Below are 21,505 nucleotides of genomic sequence, written 5' to 3' on the forward strand. Positions count from 1 at the left end.
ATCTCCCCACCCTAACTTCCCTCTGGTAACCATCAGTATTTTTTTTCTATAGTTAAAAGTCTGTTTTGGGGGTTTTTCTCTCTCTCTCTCTGTCTTTCTCTTTTCCCTTTGCTCATTTGTTTTGTGTCTTTAATTCCACATATGAATGGAATTATATGATATTTGTTTTTCTCTGACTTATTTCACTTAACATTAGCCTCTCTAGCTCTATCCATGTTCTTACAAATGGTGAGATTTCATTCTTTTTTATTGCATCCCAATTTCAGTAAGTTGTATTGTCATTTTAATTTAATTAAAAATATTTTAAACTTTCTTAAGACTTCTTTTTCCCATGTATTATATAGAATTGTGTTGTTTAATTTGCAAATGATTGGATATTGTTATCTTTTTGGTATTGATTTGTAATTTAAATCCATGTGGTCTAAAAATATGCTTGGCATGATTTCTAGGCTTTTAAATGGGTTTAGATGTACTTTATGGCCCAGAATGTGGTCTGTCTTGGTGAATGTTCCATGTGAGCTTGAGAAGAATGTATATCCTGCTGTAGTTGGATAAAGTATCCTATAAATGCCAATGAGATCTATTTGATTGATGGTGCTATTCAGTTCAGCTCTATCCTTACTAATTATCTGCCTGATGTATTTGTTAGTTACTGACAGAGGGATGCTGATGTCTCCAACTATAATTGTGGATTTATATATTTCTCTTTATAATTCTATCAGTTTTTGCTTCACATATTTTGATGTTCTGTTGATAGTCGCATACACATTAAGGATTACGTCTTCTTGGAGAATTGACCCCTTTATCCCTAATAGTTTCCCTTCTTCCAAAGTCTGAAATTAATTTAGCTCTTCTAGTCTTTTCTTAGCATTAGCATGGTATGTCTTTCTCTCTTTATCTATATCTTTATATTTAATTTTTATATTTATATATAAACATTTTATATTTATATTATATATATATATATATATATTGTGTTTTCTTTAGATAATCTATGGTTGGGTCTTGTTTTTATATTTACTCTGCTAGTCTCTATTTTTTACCTTGTGTATTTAAAGATTGTATGTTTAAGTAATCTCTACACCCAACGTGGGGCTCGAACTTACAACCCTGAGATAGAGAGTTGCATGCTCTATGAACTGAGCCAGCCAGGTGCCCCTGCTTGGTGTATTTAAACCATGGACATTTAAAGTGATTAGTGATATAAAGGCTCCCCGCTGAGCAGAGAGCCCAATACAGGGCTTGATCCCACAACACCGGGATCATGACCTGAGCCGAAAGCAGAGGCTTCAACCCACTGAGGCACCCAGGCGCCCCAAGTGAACATTCTTTATGATTCCATTTTTTCTCTTCTCTTAGCATATCAATTATACATCTTTTTGAAAAATTTTAGTGGTTTCCAGAAAGTTTGCAACATACAATCTAAAACTATTTTAAATCCACTTTCAAATAACACTGTATTGCTTCACTGGTGGTGCAGCTACCTTATAACAGGTTATTCCATATTTCTCTCTCCTGTTCTATCCACATCCTATAATCACCAAATACATTGTTGCTATTATTGTTTTGAACAGTTATTTATTAGATCAGTTTTTAAAAAAAGAAATATAGAATATTTTATTTTACCTTTATTTATTCCTTCTCTGATGCTCTTCCTTTCTTTAGACACAATTTTCTGACCTATACAATTTCCCTGAAAAATTGCTTTTAACATTTTATGCAAGGCAGGTCTACTATGTCAAATTGTTTCTATTTTTGTTTGAGAAGGTCTTTATTTTTCCTTCCCTTTTCAAAAAAAATTTTTGCTGGAAACAGAATTCTACATTGTGAGGTCTTTTTCTTTCAACATTAAATATTTCACTTCCCTCTCTTTTTTGAAAGAGTGAGAGAGAAAGCAGGGTGGGGAAGGGGCAGAGGGAGAGAGAGAGAGAGAGAGAGAGAGAGAATCTTAAGCAGGTTTCAGGCCCAGTGCCTGACGTGGGGCTCGATCTTATGACTCTGAGATCATGATCTGAGCTGAAATCAAGAGTCAGATGCTTGACCAACTGAGCCACCGAGGCATCCCACTTCCCTCTCTTTTTGCTTGCATGGTTTCTGGTGAGATGTTCAATACAATTCTTCTTTTTGTTCCTCAATAAGATGACTTTTTCTTCCTCTGGCTTCTTAGAAGATTTTTCTCTTTCTCTTTGGTTTTCTGCAGTTTAACTATGATATACCTAGGAGTAGATATTTTGATACTCAACCTGCTTGTTATTCACTGAGCCTCCTGGGCCTTCGGATGGTGTCTATCATGAATTTTGTGAAAATTTTGGCCATTATTACCTCAAATATTTCTTCTGCACTGTTCTCTCTACCTTCTCTTTCTGGAATTGCAATAACACATATTCTACACCTTTTGAATTTGTCTCATGGTTCTTAGATGTTCTTTTCTGTTGTTGTGTTTTTTTTTTCCTTGCCGCATTTTGGTTTAGGAACTTTCCATGGATATTTCTTTAAGCTCACTGATTCATTTGTTTGTGTTTTTGATTTCTAACATTTCCTTTTGATATTTCTGACATTTTCCATCTTTGTATTTACATTACCCAATCTGTTCTTGTATGTTGTTCACTTATTTCCTTATAGCCCTTAACATGTTGATAATAGTTATTTTAAATTCCCTGCCTGATATTTCTAAAATCTGTGCCATATCTGATTATGATTCTGATTATTGCTTTGTCTCTTCAAACTGTTTTTCTTACCTTTTAGCATGGCTTATGACTGTTGAAAGTAAGGCATGATACAGGGTGATAGGAACTAAGGTATTTATACTTTTAGTGTGAATTTTTTTTAAGATTTTATTTATTTATTTGACAAAGATCACAAGTAGGCAGAGAGGCAGGCAGAAAGAGAAGAGGAAGCAGGTTCCCCACTGAGCAGAGAACCCAGTGCAGGGCTCAATGCGGGGCTTGATCCCAGGACCCTGGGATCATGACCTGAGCGGAAGGCAGAGGCTTTAACCCACTGAGCCACCCAGGCTCCCCTTTTAGTGTGAATTTTTATGGAACTGGGCTATTTGATATTTGCTGTAACTATAAATGCCAGCAGCTTTAGTTTTCTGTAGTTCCCTTGTTTTATTTTTTCCCCTCACCAATTGTTTTTGGGTTTCCCTAATAACTCTTTCTTAAATAGGGTCTTTGTCTTTCTGATGCCAAATTATAGGAGAAGTAGAGGTGGACTGCAATCTTATAACTAATCTTAGGCTTTCCGTGAGTCTAGGTCTTGGGCCGTGACCTTCATAAGGTTTTCTCAGCTTTTGTCTTCTCCCTTAAGATAGAACAGGAGAACTAGAGGGGCCTAGACTTGTCTAATTGCCCTCCTACCACATATATTAGCCTTTGGTAAAGTGGTGTCCTTTGGAGAGCAGATATTTATTATGGAGAATGCTCATGGTATATTCCTAAATTATTATTTTTCTCCTCCCGCTGCCTGAAAACAAGGAGACTTTTCTTAGATCTTCACCATGGGAGCTCTGTATGTTTCCTGAAGGTAAATCCCATGGAAGTGTGGGGGCCCTATAATATTGGGGGCCCAGGAGCTTTTAGGTCTCAAGCTAGTCCACATTTTGTCTGTCATTTTTTCAAAATTGTCCTATAAATGTTCCTCCTAGTTGATGGCTCTAGTGGCTTCTGCTCCAGGTAAGATGTGATCGCACCCGTGATTCTCTGTGTTTGCCTATCTTCCCACATTTCAGGGAGATGGTTTGCCCTGTGACCTCAGTTCCTTGAAGGGTCTAAGAAGAATTGTTGATTTTCAGTTTGCTCAGCTATTGTGTTGTTGTGGAGCCTGGGAACAATGAATTCTAAGCTCTTTGCATGTTGGCACCAAGACCAGAAGTCTTCAAATATCCAGTTTTCAAGGGTGATGCATATTGTAAGATTAATAAGGGGCTTGGTGCTAGACTGCCCTACATTCAAATTCAGACCATGGTCTTTAATTGTAGGTAGTACCTTGTAGAGTCATTTAACCTGTCTGAGCCTCAGTTTCCTCACCAGTCAAATAAAAATAACTCCAAATACATATGGCTATGTTAAAGTTAAATGAGAGGACATATGTGAGCAAGTTTGTCACAGATCCTGGCACGTATGCTACAGGTCCCACATAAATGTTACTTTCTTCCATTAAAGTAGCTGTGCTTGAAGCCAAGGACCATTTTGAGTCCAACTTATTACTTAGCGTGTATTCTAGAAATTTAGAACGTTTTTAGAACGTTTTTTTTGCCATTCTTACAATGTGGGGGAAAATGCTTTGAAAAAAGAACCTGCTTCTTTAAGGACTGCCCTATTCTTAAGGGCTTGAAGGAATTCAGCAGCTCTCTTCCAACCATAAGTGTAATCTCCTTTTTTTTTTTTAAAGATTTTATTTATTTATTTGACAGAGAGAGATCACAAGTAGACAGAGAGGCAGGCAGAGAGAGAGAGAGGGAAGCAGGCTCCCCGCCGAGCAGAGAGCCCGACGCGGGACTCGATCCCAGGACCCTGAGATCATGACCTGAGCCGAAGGCAGCGGCTTAACCCACTGAGCCACCCAGGCGCCCCTGTAATCTCCTTTTTGAAAGTATGCAGCCTTCTACTGGAAAGGCCCATGAGAATACATTTCTTTCTGTCTGGGTCTGAATCCAGAAACATCATTACCAAATACTAAAGATGGTCATTTTGCTACAGTGGTAGTCTATATGTCCAGAGGTAGGGAGGGTGGTTAGCAGGAGGAGTTGTTGGACCACTTAATAAATAGCCAGGTAATAAATAGCCTGATTGCAAAATTCACTATGAAATCACATCTGGAGAATTGTGTCCCCTTTTGCACACCATAGTTTAAGGACGATGTTGACAACACCAGAGTGTGTCCAAGTAGTGGGGCCCAGGATAGTGATGGGGGCATCTACAAATCTAGAAAACATGCCATATTGGGATGTATATTAACTCAGTTCATTAGCGCTATTTATCTGTATCATTTAGCTTTTTATATATTGTAAAACATATTTTTTAGGGTTCAGTGCCAAATTTTTCTTTATAGCTCTGATTTTTATATTGTTCTGATTTTTCCTGGACATAACTCTCGACTCCTTTCCAGGAAAGAGACAGAGGAAATCCTCCTCTAGCTTAAGTGTACATTATTACCTGACTCCCCGCCCCCCACACACACACCAAAAAAATCAATGGGTTGAACTTCCTTGCAGTAATTCTAGCCCTTGGCTTCATTTCTTGAAATCTCCAGTTGCCAACCTCTAGCTGAGCAACACTTTTCACCTCGCATGGGCTCCTCGAAGTCCCCAAGGAGCTTTTGCTTGAGCAGTTATGGTTTGGTCTGTTGTCCTGTGATGTAGAAGTAAGGGGGTTGGGAAAAACCCAGGGATGTGCTAAGTGGATTCCGAGTTGCCAGAGTTAGAGCAGGGAGCACATGTGAGCTTGAGGTTAGATGTGAACCTGGAGCCCTTTCCCCCTGCGATATGCATTGTTGTTATTCTTTCTGTAGAAGAGTTCATGATCTTTTGTAATTTTCTTTTTCTATTGATCCAGCAGTGCTGGTAGCAGAAGCTTAAAAAAAAAAAAGGGGTTATGGCAGTACGGTCTACGGAATTTCACTGTCATATATCTTGCACGTTAGAGAACACATGCACTGTGGGATAGAGATGAAATTTGCCTTGTAGAGAATTCATTTTAAGGTAGCAGTCCTCCTTCCTTTACCTCATGCTGCCCTAAGGCAAAGGTGAAAGTGGGCTTCTGTTTTGTCAGTCTTTGGGCTGCAATTTCTTCTAATACATTTCCACCTGGAGAGGCGAAGCCAATGAGAAAATAATGAGCTTTAAAAGAAGTTAACTTTCTACAAAGATTTTTGAGGATATGTGTGCTGGCTCTAGGGCCGAGGGCAGCTAGAGTGTAACCGTGGCTGGGAGACACTAGTCTAAGCTTGCTACTTCTGCTTTGCACTTATGTGACCCCGGGAATGTGCTTAAACTCTGCTGAGCATCAGTCCCATCAACCATAAAATGAGGATCACAATATCAAATTCAGAAGATTGTTGTAAAATGCAGATATCATAATATTCTTGGAAACGCTTTGTAAACACCAAAGCATATAGCTCATGAGTACTTTTAGGACGGGATGATCTACCATTTATCTCCATTGACTCAGGACTTCTACACCCCCAGCACCTACCACACAGCCTAATATATAATACATGATGGGTCGCTGAAATTAGAATGAATGAATAGTTTTAAATCTCCAAATTTCTGATGACATAAAAGAATTCATTGACCGGTCCTTTGTATTGGACTGGATGATCTCTTGTCTTCATGGCCTCATTCAGCCTCGAGATACAAGGATTGAGACTAGAGTAGCATGTGGGGTTAGGAAGAAATTGCCATAAAATAGATGACTTTTCCAGGAATTGCCTTATGTTCTAAACAAAATAGAACAAAACAAACAAATGAGCACAAAGCAGTTGATGGAAATGAAGATTAACTTTCTCCAGTGGGCTTGGAAGCCCAGTAGAATTACACTGGCATCTGTTTGCCATTGCTAGGCATGTCATAAGCCCCAGGGAAGAATCTAGCAAGCATGTTCTACCTTGTGAGGGATCTGGAGCAGATGGTGGTGGCACAGCCTAGACTCACTTCTGCCGCAGATGACTGTGATGTTGGACTAAGTGATCCCAAGGAGCTGGTAGAGTGTAGTCTCTATAGAAGTCTGAAAGTAGTAATAATTTGATTTTTCAAGGCTCATGAACTGGCATCATTTAGACTACATCTGTCATGGACCTTTGCACTTTGGAAGGAAACGAAAGAAAGTACTAAGTTCATTTTAAATGTCCCAGGAAACTTGGTTATTTTTGTTTGTTTTTAAGCTGTCTTATTTCTTGAAAACCCTATCATTATGGTTGTTTTCCCTTCCCTCATATAAATGTGGAACTCTGATTATTTGGGATAATTTGCATCTGGAGTGTTTCAGCTTGGAGAAAATGAGATGATGACATTACTACTTTCTTTCTCAAACCAATGACACTAATTGGGCCTTGTGCCAGGGGGTAGGGGCAGCAGATGTAATTTTGAACTTATAGTCTCTGTAGAGTAGATAAGCATGTGGAAGCCAAACTTCACCAAGGAAGCTTAGCAGTCATCCTTCCAGATGTTCAGCTTGCAAATACCAGAGGTGTTATTTGCAGTATCAAATGTATAGATAAGTGCATGGATTATTATTTTTTTTCCATCCAGATACCCATTTGGGGGATACATTCCATTTCCAGTTCTGGCAATCTGTCAGATTGCTTCCTTTAAAGTTATCTTGAGAAAATCTACCAAAAATGATTAAATCGTGATAGGTTTTATTCCCGGCTAAGAACTCGCCTCTCCTCCAGGGCTGAACGGGCTTAAATTGTTATGTGAGTTTATATGGTGGTATACGGTTTGTTGTCAAATATTTATCTCTGTCTGAAAATGAAACGTCTCCAAATACTTTTTCTTTTTAACTGAATAAATCAAGGAGAGAAAGAGAAATAACTTCTCATTTGGCCAATTTTTAATCAATATTTTCATGAGAGGCCAAAATGTTAACCGAATCCTGGCTTTTGTCATTTGAAATACAATTTGTGTGTTTAAGAATTTATGCGCACATCAGGGTTTGGACTTCATGTTCAGAAAGGAAAATTGATTTATAGGAACAAACAGCTGCAGGAGTAGAGGCAGAAATGAATATGAGTCAATTATTTAAGGCAAATGGGACTTTAATCACCACAGCAATAGAGAAATCTCAAATTCAATTGCACCCTGGGTTCTCAAGCTTTAATCTCGGGGCATTTCTGTATCTCTTATTTTGCAGAGGCCTTTGAAATTGTCGTCCGCCACGCCAAGAACTACACCAACGCCATGTTCAAGAACAACTACCCGAGCCTGACCCCACAAGCTTTCGAGTTTGTGGGTGAATTTTTCACCGACGTGTCTCTGTACATCCTGGGTTCTGATATCAACGTGGATGACATGGTCAATGAGTTGTTCGACAGCCTGTTCCCGGTCATTTACACCCAGCTTATGAACCCCGGCCTGCCTGAGTCAGCCTTAGACATCAATGAGTGCCTCCGAGGGGCAAGGCGTGACCTGAAAGTGTTTGGGAATTTCCCCAAGCTTATCATGACCCAGGTTTCCAAGTCACTGCAAGTTACCCGGATCTTCCTCCAGGCCCTGAATCTCGGAATTGAGGTGATCAACACCACCGACCACCTGAAGTTCAGTAAAGACTGTGGCCGAATGCTCACTAGAATGTGGTACTGCTCGTATTGCCAGGGACTGATGATGGTCAAGCCTTGTGGTGGCTACTGCAACGTGGTCATGCAAGGCTGTATGGCCGGGGTGGTGGAGATCGACAAGTACTGGCGAGAATACATCCTGTCTCTGGAGGATCTGGTGAACGGCATGTACAGGATCTACGACATGGAGAATGTCCTGCTTGGTCTCTTTTCAACGATCCATGATTCCATCCAATATGTCCAGAAGAATGGAGGAAAGCTGACCACCACCGTGAGTACCAGTCTGCCGTCTTCTGAGGAATTGGGTCCTATTGGGGCGGGGCAGCCTGGCCAACATCCGGTGCCGAAGGAGAGGAGTGAGGGGAAGATCAGGGGGTAGGCAGAGATGGTAGAGGGACTGAGTGATCTCACAGAGCTACGGGCACATTAAGATGACAGACTATGCAGGGGGCGCCTGGGTAGCTCAGTCAGTTAGGTGTCCGACTCCTGATTTCGGCTCGGGTCATGGTTTCATGGGTCATGGGATCGAGTCCTGCATCAGGTTCTGAGCTCCACAGGGAGTCTGCTTGAGATTCTCTCCCTCTGCCCCTCGCTCTGCTTGTGCGAGCTCTCTCTCTATATATCTCTCTCCTGCCCCCCTTCAAGATAAATAAATAAGTCTTCAAAGAAAAAAAGAAAAAGACCACAGGCTATGGAGTCATAATGCCTGGCCTGAATTTTAGTTCCACCTACTTACCTACTGTGAGACCTTGGGTGAATCATCTTATCTTGATCTGTCATACGGCTGATTCATAAAATAAGGCTAAAGCCAATATCTTCTTTATAGAGAATAGCACGTGTTAAAGCGTTTAGCATACATGTGGTCCATGGTAAGTCCTTTCCATTGCTGTTAGTCATTGTAATCCTCATGACAATCATGTGAGGTGGGTGTAATTACCTCCATTTCATAAGTGAGGCAACAGAAGCTCCCTGAAACTGTAACTCACCCCAGGGCACCCAGCTCTAGTTCGCAGTAGAGCCACGATCCAGAAATGGATCAGGTTTCCCCTTAATTACATTATCGCCAATTTTTCTGATTCTGATCTCCCTCTCGTGGTCTTAATTGTGTGTATCCTGTCACCCTTTTGGGTGGTGACTTTAAGCAGGAGGCCCAGCCAGAAGTCACTAACTCAGCGTACACAAGAACTCAAGTGAGGCGAAGCTTCCATGCGGTCCAGCGGTTGTTTCCTCAGCCTTGCTTATACCAGTCTCCCCGTGATGGGTTCTGTGACAGGAGCAGCAGTTGTCTTGGTTTCAGTCACATTGCCCCTGCCAAGCTAGAGTGCGCACATTCAGAACTGCAGGGGGGCACCCAGTTTCCAGCGTAGAGCAGAACACATGGCCAAGAGCTACCAGCACATCCCATGAAGGTCATTGTGACTGACCTCAAATGCTGCCAGCTGGGTGGACGGACGGAGGCAGCAAAACCATATATTACACTACTGTTGTTGAACTCCAGCCACATTCCAGGGGCTCTGCTGGCCAGTTCACCTAATATTATTTCACAGCAGTCCACGAGATAGGTCCAAAGGGAGAAATGCAGCTTAAAGAGGTTCAATCCCTTGTGAGGGATTTCAAAGCTGTTAAAGAAGGTAGGGGAACTGGGACTCAGACCCGGGCTGGGCTGGCTTGGTTGACACAGGCTCTCAGCTTCTACACAGTGCAACCGCTGTGTACTCAGAGCCATTGCTTACCCAAAATGTGGAGGGCAGATCAGGCCATTTAGTCTGGCTTTAAACTCAGGAAATACAAAGCGATAGGGGTAATTGGTTTCTTTGGTGAATTAAACTAGGAAGGAGGACAGAGATGGTGCAAGCCGTGGCATGGTTATCCACGGAGCTGCTCTAATTGCCCCATTCACAATGTTAGCCATTTAAAACACATTTACTGAGAAAATATTTTATAGTAAAATGAACAGAAATGTCTTATCTAACGATAGTGTTCTTCAGTGTCTAATTATTCCCTTGACTGCTTTATAATTTGAGGCCAGATTCTGGGGCCTTCTACAAAAGTAAATCTCACAGAAGCAGAAAAATGAAAAGTTGATGTGTTTGTAAGTTCCCCCATCTGATAGTGATTGAGGGCCCACTATGTGTCACACACAACGCAGGGGTGCCAGGCGTGTGGAGATGTTTTTAATAAGAGGAAAAATGAGGAGACAACATTAAAGACAGGGTATGGAAATGTTTAAAAGTTCCCTCTGATATTGGTCACTTGATGGCAGCATAATGAATCTTCAAAACATGTTCTGTACTCCTTCTAAATACAAAAAATAAGGTGGGGAACGGGTAACAGGTTAAAGGCACCATTTTGATGGGGCTCTAGGCATGAAGGTTTATTTAGTAAACATTTTATTAAGCAGCTGCTTTGTTCATGACACTCTGCCAGGTGCTGGGTATTCATAGTTACCCTAGACATAATCCTCAAGTTTTAAAAATGTCGGTCTAGTTCACAGACAGATGTGTAGCTGAATAAATTTCACCGTAGTGGACATTTCTCCATGATTTGAATGTTGGCCATGAGAGATTAGCTAGTCCAATTCCATTGAGCTACAAATGAAGAAACACAGTTCAGAGAGGCTTGCCCCAAGTTATATATTTCATGGAAGAGGCCAAAGGACTAGAATGCAGGGTCTTCTGCGGCTTCAATCTAATGCTCCTCTTTCTACCATGCCGGTCTGTCTCCCATTAGACTGTCCAGACTTTTCATTCTAAAAGCTCCATTAGGATTTTGTGAAGACATCATGAACTTAAATTGCATAGCTATTTCAGGGTGCTGGACCTGCTGAATTTTAGGTGCCTACGTGCGCCTGCCTGTGCGCGTGCGCGTCTGCATGCACACACGCACACACGTGCAGGGGGAGTACATTTCATGTCATTATCATTCAGGAAGAAAGGCCTCGGCTGTCAAGAGGTGCTCAGTGATGCAGTCCCTTTCTGTTTTGGCCATTAAGGGCCTGATTGCTCCCAGCTCCCAGCTGGTTATGAGAGCGTGAAGTCTGCCTTCCCCAGGGAATGCCTGAACTAGAACAGAAAGCATATGTAAACTCTGCCTTGTTACTGGTTTATGACCACCAGCTCTAAGTAATATATCCCAAATGGTGGGGGTGGGGGAATCATTGGCCAGGTGTGATCCAGCCCAAACTCCATACAGGCCAGAAAGGGGCTGGGCCATTTATGGGGGGGGTGAGGGGAAGTGAGGGTTGGGTAGACTGCAGAAGTCTATTCATGTTAACAACCCTGCAGAATGCCCCAGAGCAAAAGCTGATTTAAAACTAAAGCATTAATGAGGTTCTGCTGTAGCACACTCACCTGCCTGTTGTGATAAAATGCAAAATCTTGCCAGTCCGTCCTGTTTGAGGTTAAGTTGTGGTGAGAGACCTCTTTGAAAATATGCTCTTTCTGAGTTCTGATGAGACAGGCTTTTTAGCCAACTATGGGCCATGCCGTTGAGGCCTGCCATACTGGGACTTTGCTCCTTGTATTGGTGGCTCCCATCTACCCCAGATTATGAAGGACGTTTTGGTCTTCTAAATGAAGGGGGCAGTATTAAATTTTTGTAAGTATGGCCTGTTAGTGCTTTCGTTTTCCCTAAGATAGTTTTCATTTCTTCCACCTCCCAGAGGTGGTAAGCAGCCTGTTCCCAAACTTGGCTCATCATCGCTATTACCTGTGGAACATGCTATACAGACCCCTGGAGTCTATACCTGGGGATTCTGATTCCACAGGTCTGTGAAGAAGCTGGAGAATTAGTAATAGAACTTATCATTTTAAAAGTACCCCCAATTGATTCTGATACTCCTTTGGGAGCAAATCCAACCACCTTGTTCAGAAGGTAAAGTAAGGCCCAGAGATTGGGAGTGAATGACAGTTACTGGCAACGCTAGGATCTCTGATTTCCCATCTGTGAAATGGGGTTGCTATATGGAGATGAATTGAAATGACAGGTGCAAAGTACCTGGCAGAGTTCAAGGCACATGGCAGGTGCTTGCTTAATCCCGGTCCCGTACACATTCTACTACATTTTTCTAAATGCCAAGCGGACAATGAGTTCTTCTTAAACTTATTTTGAAGGGCCAGGACATTTCATGTCATTTTTGTCTAAAGAGGTGACTAAAATATTGTGTGAGAATGTGTGTGTATGTGAGAGAGAGAGAGAGAGAGAGGCAGAGGAACAGAGAGACCAAGAGAGACCGAGAAAGAAAAGGGAGGAATGAAAAGGAAGGAGACAGAAAATTTGTACTGAAATGTCCAAGAAGGCTTAAATGATGGGACTGTAAATAGATCCGTCTTGACCCTTCATCTGCATTTGTGAACTAGGTTAAATATCATGGCCCCAAGTGAATACTGAGCAGGTTTTTTAAATAGTATTTGGGTGAGAGCATCACTCTTAAATGTATCAGCACATTATTGAATTTCACATCTTAGACCTTGAAGCAAACACAAATATGTACAGTCATCAGTATGTACATTTTCAACATTGTTGTCGCACCACAACCATGTTGTCAAATGCGACAGCCTTCTTTTAAAAATGCAATTGTTTTTATTCAGAAATCATTTTGATTGTCGTTACCACATACCAGTATGCAGATTAGAGGCATGACCATTGTGTATTTCCTATCCATTGATTAAATGATTAATAATCAGCTTTTTGGGTGTTTACTGCTCTCCCAGAAAGTTTCCCAAAAGTCTCTGTGGTTTCATTTACTTTCTGTACCGTACATACCCTCATGTGGCTGTTTGCACTGTCAGTTTTCCATTTGTACTCATGTTCTTTCTTTAATGATTCATCTCAGAATTTCTCGGCCTCCTCTCCCACGAGTTCATTACCATGGCTTGTTATACGCTTCACTGAACGCTGGGCAAAATTGCAACCTTTCCTACCACCACTCCTTCTCCCAGTCTTTCCTCACTGTGATAATTATTTTAGCATGATCTGAAATTTCAGGAAACATTAATGAGCACCCAATGGCCGAGGCACTGCGATAGACACTGGGAGCCACAAGGAGTGGCAGAAAGATGACCTTGACTCTGTTACCTCACTCAGGGGTCACTTGGCGAGCAGGTAACCAAGCTAACACCTAAAGCCAGAACTGTCACACTTCAAAGTTCATGCTTTTAACTGTCACTCTGTGGCTGTCTCAAATACCTCCCCTCTGTCTTCACCAGAATCTCCATTCCCTGAACACAGGCTAACTGGGTTTTTACCATCTTATTTAATATCCTGTCTTACTCTCCACTGTTTTTCCAGCTGCACAATCAGGTTTTAGAATTCATTCTCCCTCCTTGGAGACTCTTGCTGTAGTTTTTCCCAGTGAAGGACCAAAAGGCACGAGACTTTTAGTCTTCATAGCACTTAAAGGTGTGGAGTAGTTTCTAGAAGAAGGACTGTCTGTGCAGGTGAGGAAAGGGCCAGCAACACAGCTGAATGACTTTGCCTAGAATCTCTGTGAGCGGTGCCAGTGACGAGGAATCGCTTATCTTCCCGTGGTGATGTTTGGAATCTGCCTGTTAGACCCACAGATGGATTTTAATGCATTTGCCTTTGATTCTGCCCCTTCATGGTACATCCGGGTCTCCATGATGGCGTTTCCTCAGCCAGGGACATTGTGTACTGAGAACCTAACCTACTCCGGTATCCAAGTACATCCATTTCTTTTGCCAGAATTTCTGAAGATACCTGCGGCGAAGTCAGTATTTATGTGTGCTAGATTCTCTGTTGATCCTTGGCAATAATTCACTCTATCAAATTCTTACATTCTGCTGTCTGTGTGAGTGACTGTAACTCATCAGAATTTCCAAGTTTGAAGGCTGGGGTTATTTCTGAGGTGTCAGAATGTCAGTGTTTCTCCCCTCGTGCTATCACTTTGGACTTTCATTTTTTAGTCCCCGATAGAGATACCTTGTCTGAATTCATACAAGCTGTTTTCAGCACAAAGTGGTTTCAAAGTGATAAAAAAAAAAAAAACAAGTAAAGGCCTCACGACCTAATTAGTGTCTGCAGGTCAGCCTCTAGAACTGTGGTTAAGCGACTTTATTTGCATGAGGTCCATTTCGGGAAAGACAAAAATGTTTACAGGCTACCATTCTTTCTTCACGTACAATAAAAATAGCTTTAGTGGTTCCCGTGGGGAGAAATATATAGTTTTTAAACACAGATTACCTACTTATCGAAGGGAAGCACACAATGGGAAAAAATTGGTAACGCTTTTAGGCATTAAATGTTAATTTTGGGTACGTTTCAAACCGTGGTCACACGGGGGAAGCTTTTGTATGTGCTTCATCTTGAAATTGTATATTATAGCTCGTAGTAAGAAATTAGGCAGGCCCATCACGAATCTCGAATTACTCACCTTTACCTTGGCAAGAAGTGGCCCCGTGATTACCAGTTGTTCTCTACATTCTGAGCCTGTAGAAAGAAGTTTTTTCTTTCTGTGGTCTGTGGGCTGATGTCGCTAGACCGTGTCCCCGGGAACTGTGGAGGGTCACAGAGATTTGTACCCTAATTGCAAGCTAACAGGTCTGTTGGCCACACAGTTTCATGGTTGCTGGTTAAAGACAGGAGACTCCTTGGCTCAGAGATGGGAGCCTATGTGTATAGGAAAAAAAAAAAAAAAAAAAAAACCAAGGAGACCCAAGGAAAGTTGGCTAGCAACACAGGATTCCCCCCAAAACTCGGGTGGCTCCAAGAACCTCTCGAGCTCACAGAGCTTTGGAAGGATCCAGCAAGGCAGTTAGAGGTTGTGGAAGACGCCCTGACTGGTTGGCCCAAAGGCAGGGCTGCGTGCCGCCTGTTGGAGGGGAGCAGAAGGCACAACCGAAGACAAAACAGGGGTCAGTTTTCCCAGCTCCTCAGAGAGCACTTCAGAAGGAAGGTATGCAAGGGGCACCTGACGGCTGCCTCATGTTGGGGGTAAGCTCTGCTGCTTGGGGGTCTTCAAAGCCCCTTCTCCCCTGCTCTCTCTCCCTTGCTCTCCACGCGGTCATTTCTTTTCTTGCCTGTTTAGGCTCTGGAGTGGGGAGATTTGTATTGCTAAGCAGCTCAGCCGAGTGACATTTTCTCTCTCACCACACTTCTAAGGGGGTCATCCCATCCTAGGACTTACATGGAGCACTGATTGGTCCCCTGAGTCTATTTGAAAAGGTTAGACAGTCAGGCATATTCATCGAACTGGGCAAAAGTCCACAAAGATCACACCCCATGACCTGATCTTCTGAGAATCTTTCTGCTCCCAGCTTTGGCCGGGAGGAGAGTCCAGATGCCTTTTTTGTGTTGAGTGGCCAGGGAATGGGAGCACAGTGAGGGCAGCCTCGTCCCTGGGAGGGCAGACAAGCTCCCCGATGCTTGTTCTCTCTCCATCGCGATGCTGAAGCATCCCCAGAAAGCATGGAGCCCTGTGCACGGCGTGATTCCTCTTCCCACCACCTGGAATAAGGTAACTCTTGGCAACTGTAGCAAGACATCATCCACTGGTAACCTTGGCTTCCCTCCCACCCACCCACCCACACCCCCCCACCCCGCCACATCTGTGCATTGTGCTACCTTGCTTAGGTCTCTGGCAACAGAAGTTTTCTACTGGGACTGTTTCAGAACAGGCAGTCTCGCCGCCTCCGCCTGGAAAATTGAAAACATATTTTGAACACCACGAAGCGTGTGGACATGAAGTTACATTGCGGTACAGCAATTTCCTCGGGAGGGGTTGGTTATAATTTATTGTAATCAAGGGCTTCACAAAAATGCAAAGACAAGGGACTTTGGGACAGATTTCTTCTAGTATATTGAAGCTTTTGTAAGATAAAATGCAAAACTTCATGATTAGCTGCTGGCACAGTTTTCTGAGTGCCAATACTGGGCATGGACTCAGGCTCGCAGTTTACCACTCCTTTCCTTGTAGGGGGGAATGCTAATAGGGTAAGACAAATAATCTCTGTTATGGTGAAAGTCCCTTTGGGGACTGGGGTTATGGTGAAAGTCCCTTTGGGGACTGGGGTTCGGAATTCATTAGACATCTCCAAAGCGATGCTGGAATGGGCATGAAGGATCTTATTGGGGTGATGGAATGTTCTAAAACTGGTTTGTGGCAATGGTGGCACAACTTAAGTCAATTTAATAAAAATCATTAAATCGTACACTTGACATGGGAAAATTGTACAAATCCAAAAATACGCCTCCATAACATTGTAAAAAAAAAAGATTTCGTAAAATAAAAAACTGTGGAATTAATATATAAAGCATTTCAAATACAGCAACGTATAAGCACATTATAAAACAGCTAGTAAAACAATACTTGTATAAATATTAACCATATCATTCAAATAAATTACTATATAAAGTAAAACAGAAACAAATAAAGGCAAATCCTGGAGGCTAGAAGACCCAAAAATAAAAAAAAAGTCTCTTTGGGAAGTATATAACCCAGCAAGGGTGCTTTCATATTTCATAGGGGGATGGAGGTAGCGGGAGGGCTGATGCAGCCTTCTTATTACCCAATTCAAATCCTTTCGGAAGAATATTCAGAAAGCGAATTAATTTTTCCTTTTTTCGTTGCACTCAGAATGCCTGAAACAGATAAAGTAGGAAACGGAGTCATTATATTTGGGCGCTGTCTATTATCATTTACTGACTGAGAATCTATCTAAGCCTTGCTGCTTTTGGCAGATAATTAATTTTGTTCCTAAATGTAGGAAAGAGTGATTGTAATCAGTATGTTTGTACTTGCAGCCACAAATAGAGCCCATCAAAGATATGCAGTACAAATAAACCTCATAAAATATTCAGCCCAAGCGCTGCTTGCAGTTAATGTGCTTTTTTTTTTTTAAAGAAAAAAAAATCATATGTATGATTTTTGAAAGTCGTTCTTGGTATTCTTATGTAGTTAATAGCTGAACTCCTCTTTTTGTAACTCAGGCCCACACTCTGAATTATTTTTATCGTGAAATCTCATAAACTCGAGCTCAAGGGGACTTTGTTTGATTTGGCGTGGAAATCAACTCATCAACGTACACATATTTCTGAGTTCTGGGTGTGGGTTGCTCTTTTGCTTCTAGAAAATTATGAATAATCAGATCGAAGTTGGAGGTTCAGGTTCATGGGATGAAACCCAAGTGCATGGTTGTTAACCCTCTAAACTCTTCGGAAAGACTTTTTGTACTTTTGTTCTGACCGACCAGCAGCCTCTGTTCTACGCCTGTCCCTTGTCCCTCTCCTTCACAGTTGTACCTTGCTTGGTGTCTGGTTCATTTAGGCCCTGTAGTCGGGTGAAAATGTGTTTAATCGTGGTTCCATCATCCTGGGAAGCCCATTCTGCTTCTGCTGATTCTCTAATACGTTCCTTCTCCCGAGAAGCAAACTCATTCCACTTAGCAAAATTATATATCACCAGAAAACACTTCAAAAAGGTTATCAAAGGGGGCGCCTGGGTGGCTCAGTGGGTTAAAGCCTCTGCCTTCAACTCAGGTCATGATCCCAGGGTCCTGGGATCGAGCCCCGCGTCGGGCTCTCTGGGCAGCGGGGAGCCTGCTTCCCCTTCTCTCTCTCTGTCTGCCTCTCTGCCTACTTGTGATCTCTGTCTGTCAAATAAATAAATAAAATCTTTAAAAAAAAAAAAAGGTTATCAAGGGCAGAGCTCTTAGTCCCTGTGGTGCAGGTAGAGGGGGGGAAACACTTACGTGTACGTGGGACCTTTTTGTGCTTCTGCAATTGCCTGCTGTGCAGGTACGGTGGAAATAACATCAGCCCAGGAATCAGAACAGGGATGCAGGGTCTCCACCCTGCACGGCCGCAGGAAGGGGCCTGGGAGAAGTGCGTTAACCTGTACAGGGAAGACCATGACCGTGAGGGTGATCCCAGAGCACTTGCCATATGCCACACACAGTTCTGGGCCCTTTACACAAACTGACACACTAAATGCATGCGACAGTCCCAATTATGAAGGAATTCTCAGTGAGGGCCATTTTCCAGGTTCCAGAACAGAGGCAGGGAGACTTGCATGCAGTGCCAGCCCCGGGGCTGTTTCAGCAGCTTTCTCCACTGCCGGGGCTCCTGAGGCTCCTCTCTTGCCCCGGGGACCAGATCCAATCTCAGACCGGGGAGACGGAGCGTGGCTCCCACTGCAAGTGGGCATCAGCCGACTTGGTGGAAGTGTGGCAGGAAGGAGAGCCAGGAAGTCGCTAAGGGGCTTGCATCTCAGCCTGCTCGCTCAGTTCTAACTCTTCCTATTCCCCACCCCCCACCCCACTCCCTGCTGCATGGCTTCAAGAATAGCATGGAAACTTCCAATGGGCTGAGCTTTTTCTTCTCTGCTCTTCCTCATACTTGTGTTAATTTAATTAGATTTTTCTAAATCTGCTCAGAGCTCAGACTTCCCCCAGGATCAAGGGCTATTCCATTTTTCACCTTTCCTTAAAAAGAAAATCCATTCTTGATGATCTTGGGTTGAAAATATACTTTCAAAATATATGGCGCCTCCATTTTCCCCCTTTCAGATCAAAAATTCAAAGAATAGTGAAAAATGCCCCGGACTGTGGTTTTCTTACTCTGGATTAAAAGCCTGCAATGATCTCTTTCCAAACATGGAAGGAGTTCTGGGCAACTGTTTCTGATTTACTACATTGTCCCATTTGCCTTTAATTCTTCATGTAAAATGAATGGGCTTCTTCATTGTAGCAACCTTCTAGTAGATTTTTTTTTTACAATTATGAACAATTTAGATCACATTTGAACGGTCTCTTCACAAGTTTCCTAGACATAAATTTCTCTAGACAAAAGAAAACTCTCATTTAGTGCCCTTACTCCAATTAAAAATAAAACAATTGTGATAAATTGGCACCCTTGAACTTGACAGAAAGAAGGTATAGATGACTGTTCCATCTCCTTCCAGTATGAAAAGCATGTTAACAAGCTCCAGATCACAGAGGGTGGAAAAAGACACATGGGTGGAAACATTTCTCTCACACATCTATGTTTATCAAGTTTTAAAGTCTGTTTCCTCCCCGACCATTTCTTCTGAATCTGTAATCCATTGATTGGAACGAAATTGATGCATAACTCAAACTGCTCTGCTGTGAAAAGCCCCATTCAGAATGGTCTTGGCTCTGGTTATCATTGACCAATGAGTCTTCGAGATACCAGGAATAATAAATTATAACAAACACCCATTTTTAAGAGCACCATCCAAGATTTTTAAGAGCGAAGCTCTGGAGATGGAAAGCTGAGTGAATATCCGGTACAGGAATGGGTCAGCTTGGTGTTGCAGGGAGCAGAGTGAGAAAAGGTCGTGTCCTAGAAAGAACTCAGGCTTCAGGGGTTAAGATGTAACTCTCTGCTCAGCCATCCCTTGTCTTAGAGACCCTGGGCATAGTGCATCATCTCTCTGAATGTTTGTACTTTATCTGTGGAATGGGGGTACAAATGCAAGCTCTGGGGGTGGGGCAGGGGTCTGGATGGCTCAGTGGGTTAAGCCTCCGACTCTTGATTTTGGCTCAGGTTATGAGCTCAGGGTTGATTGGCCTGAGTGGTTGTAGACATCTGCTTCCATTGGCCCAACTCTCAATGAAAATCATGTTCCGCCAGATGTCCAGGTGACTCAGTTCCCAGCCAGGCAGGACAAGTTGAACACACAAGTTTCCTAGCTGCTTGCAGTGGGCTTCAGAGAAGACTCATGAATGAAGGGCAACATGATAGATCTAGATTCCCGATGGGCATTTTAAGCATTTATCTTCTTTGCCTCGGGTTTAGTGCTGAAATTCTTGGGAGGGGAGGGAGGACTCAAGCCGTGTTTATAGCTCCTTTGTTTTTGAGTGTGTGTGGTACAGTAGAATGCTAAATTGCTTTTACTGGGTACCACTGTTAAATGATGATTAAATTTAGGTTGATATAAAAATGAACAGATATCTATTATATATCTTTGGGATAATTTAATGATATCCCCTTGTTTCAGATATTCTTTTATTAAATCCCTAAATTTCCTTGTCTGTTTTTATCCATCTTGCCCACTCAGAGTCTCTTTCCCCTTTATTATGATTGGCAGTCACCGCTCTGATCCCTGGGATTGGGCTATCACTCTATTTCTTTTGACGGAGGGAAAAAGGAGGAAGCCAAGGGAGTTTGGGAACGTAAAAGAAAGATGGGAAATAATCAGACCATCTGGAAATGTTTTTTTTTTTCTAGGTATGTGTTCTTTGCTGTTTTTTTCTTAATATAATCATTGTCCCAGTCAATGTAGCACAATACAGATAAGTCACGTATTTCAGATTTTAAAAAAATACGGAAAAATACAGGAGCATCTGGCTGGCTCAGTTGGTAGAGCATGTGACTCTTGACTTCGGGGCTGTGCGTTCAAGCCCCATGTTGAGGGTAGAGACGACTTAAGGAAATTTTAAAAAATACAGAAAAATACAATATATCTCAATTATGATTTACTTGCCATTCTCCTAAACCAAGCATCCATGTTAGTGTGTAAGGCTAGCATTCTCCCCTCATCCATGTAATCAGTTTCTTACATGGAGTAGGTGTTTGCGTCTTTCTCTTCAATCAAGCTGAAGGGGAAAGGAGTTTCTGCTTGAGATAATGAGGAGCCATTAAGAGTACAGGGAACATGAATCTCCACCCACAAAATCAGAAGTATAAGAAGAAGTACATTTATTATTATTTTCTTTTGCTTTTTAAATGATGGACTCTTTTTAGAGCCCTTTTAGGGTCACAGCAAAACTGAGCAGAAAGTACAGAGTTCCCATGGACCTCCTGCTCCCACTCCCCCGCCCCCACCTCCCCTAGTTTCAGCATCCAGTACCAGAGGGATGCATTTTTTAATAATAATGAACCTACATGGACACATCATTATCACATCATTATCCCCCAAAGTCTGTGGTTTACATTAGTGATCGCTCTTGGTGCTGTAAATTCTAGCAGTCTGACAAATGTAGAGTGAGGCATTATAAAATACAGAGGAGTTTCACTGCTCCCCCAAAGCCAGCATTCTGCCTATTTATCCCTCTTTTACCTCTAACCTTTGGCAACCACTGTCCTTTTTGCTGTCTTTATGGTTTTGCCTTTTCCAGAAAGTCATATAGTTGGAATCATATGGTAGTATCCTTTTTTTTTTTAAGATTTTATTTATTTATTTGACAGAGATCACAAGTAGACAGAGAGGCAGTCAGAGAGAGAGGAGGAAGCAGGCTCCCCGCCGAGC

At 42.3% G+C, this 21,505-nt stretch overlaps 1 protein-coding gene across 1 annotated transcript in view; it reads left to right on the forward strand.

Annotated features, from left to right (window-relative positions):
• GPC3 (glypican 3) overlaps window positions 1-21,505 on the forward strand; it is a 403,047-nt gene that overhangs the window by 201,152 nt on the left and 180,390 nt on the right. The window contains exon 3 of the mRNA XM_047716543.1: window positions 7,854-8,548. Coding sequence (XP_047572499.1) covers window positions 7,854-8,548 — 695 coding nt within the window. The remainder of the gene's footprint in view (window positions 1-7,853; window positions 8,549-21,505) is intronic.

The sequence above is a fragment of the Lutra lutra genome, chromosome X (assembly GCF_902655055.1).
Source record: "Lutra lutra chromosome X, mLutLut1.2, whole genome shotgun sequence".
NCBI lineage: Eukaryota > Metazoa > Chordata > Mammalia > Carnivora > Mustelidae > Lutra > Lutra lutra.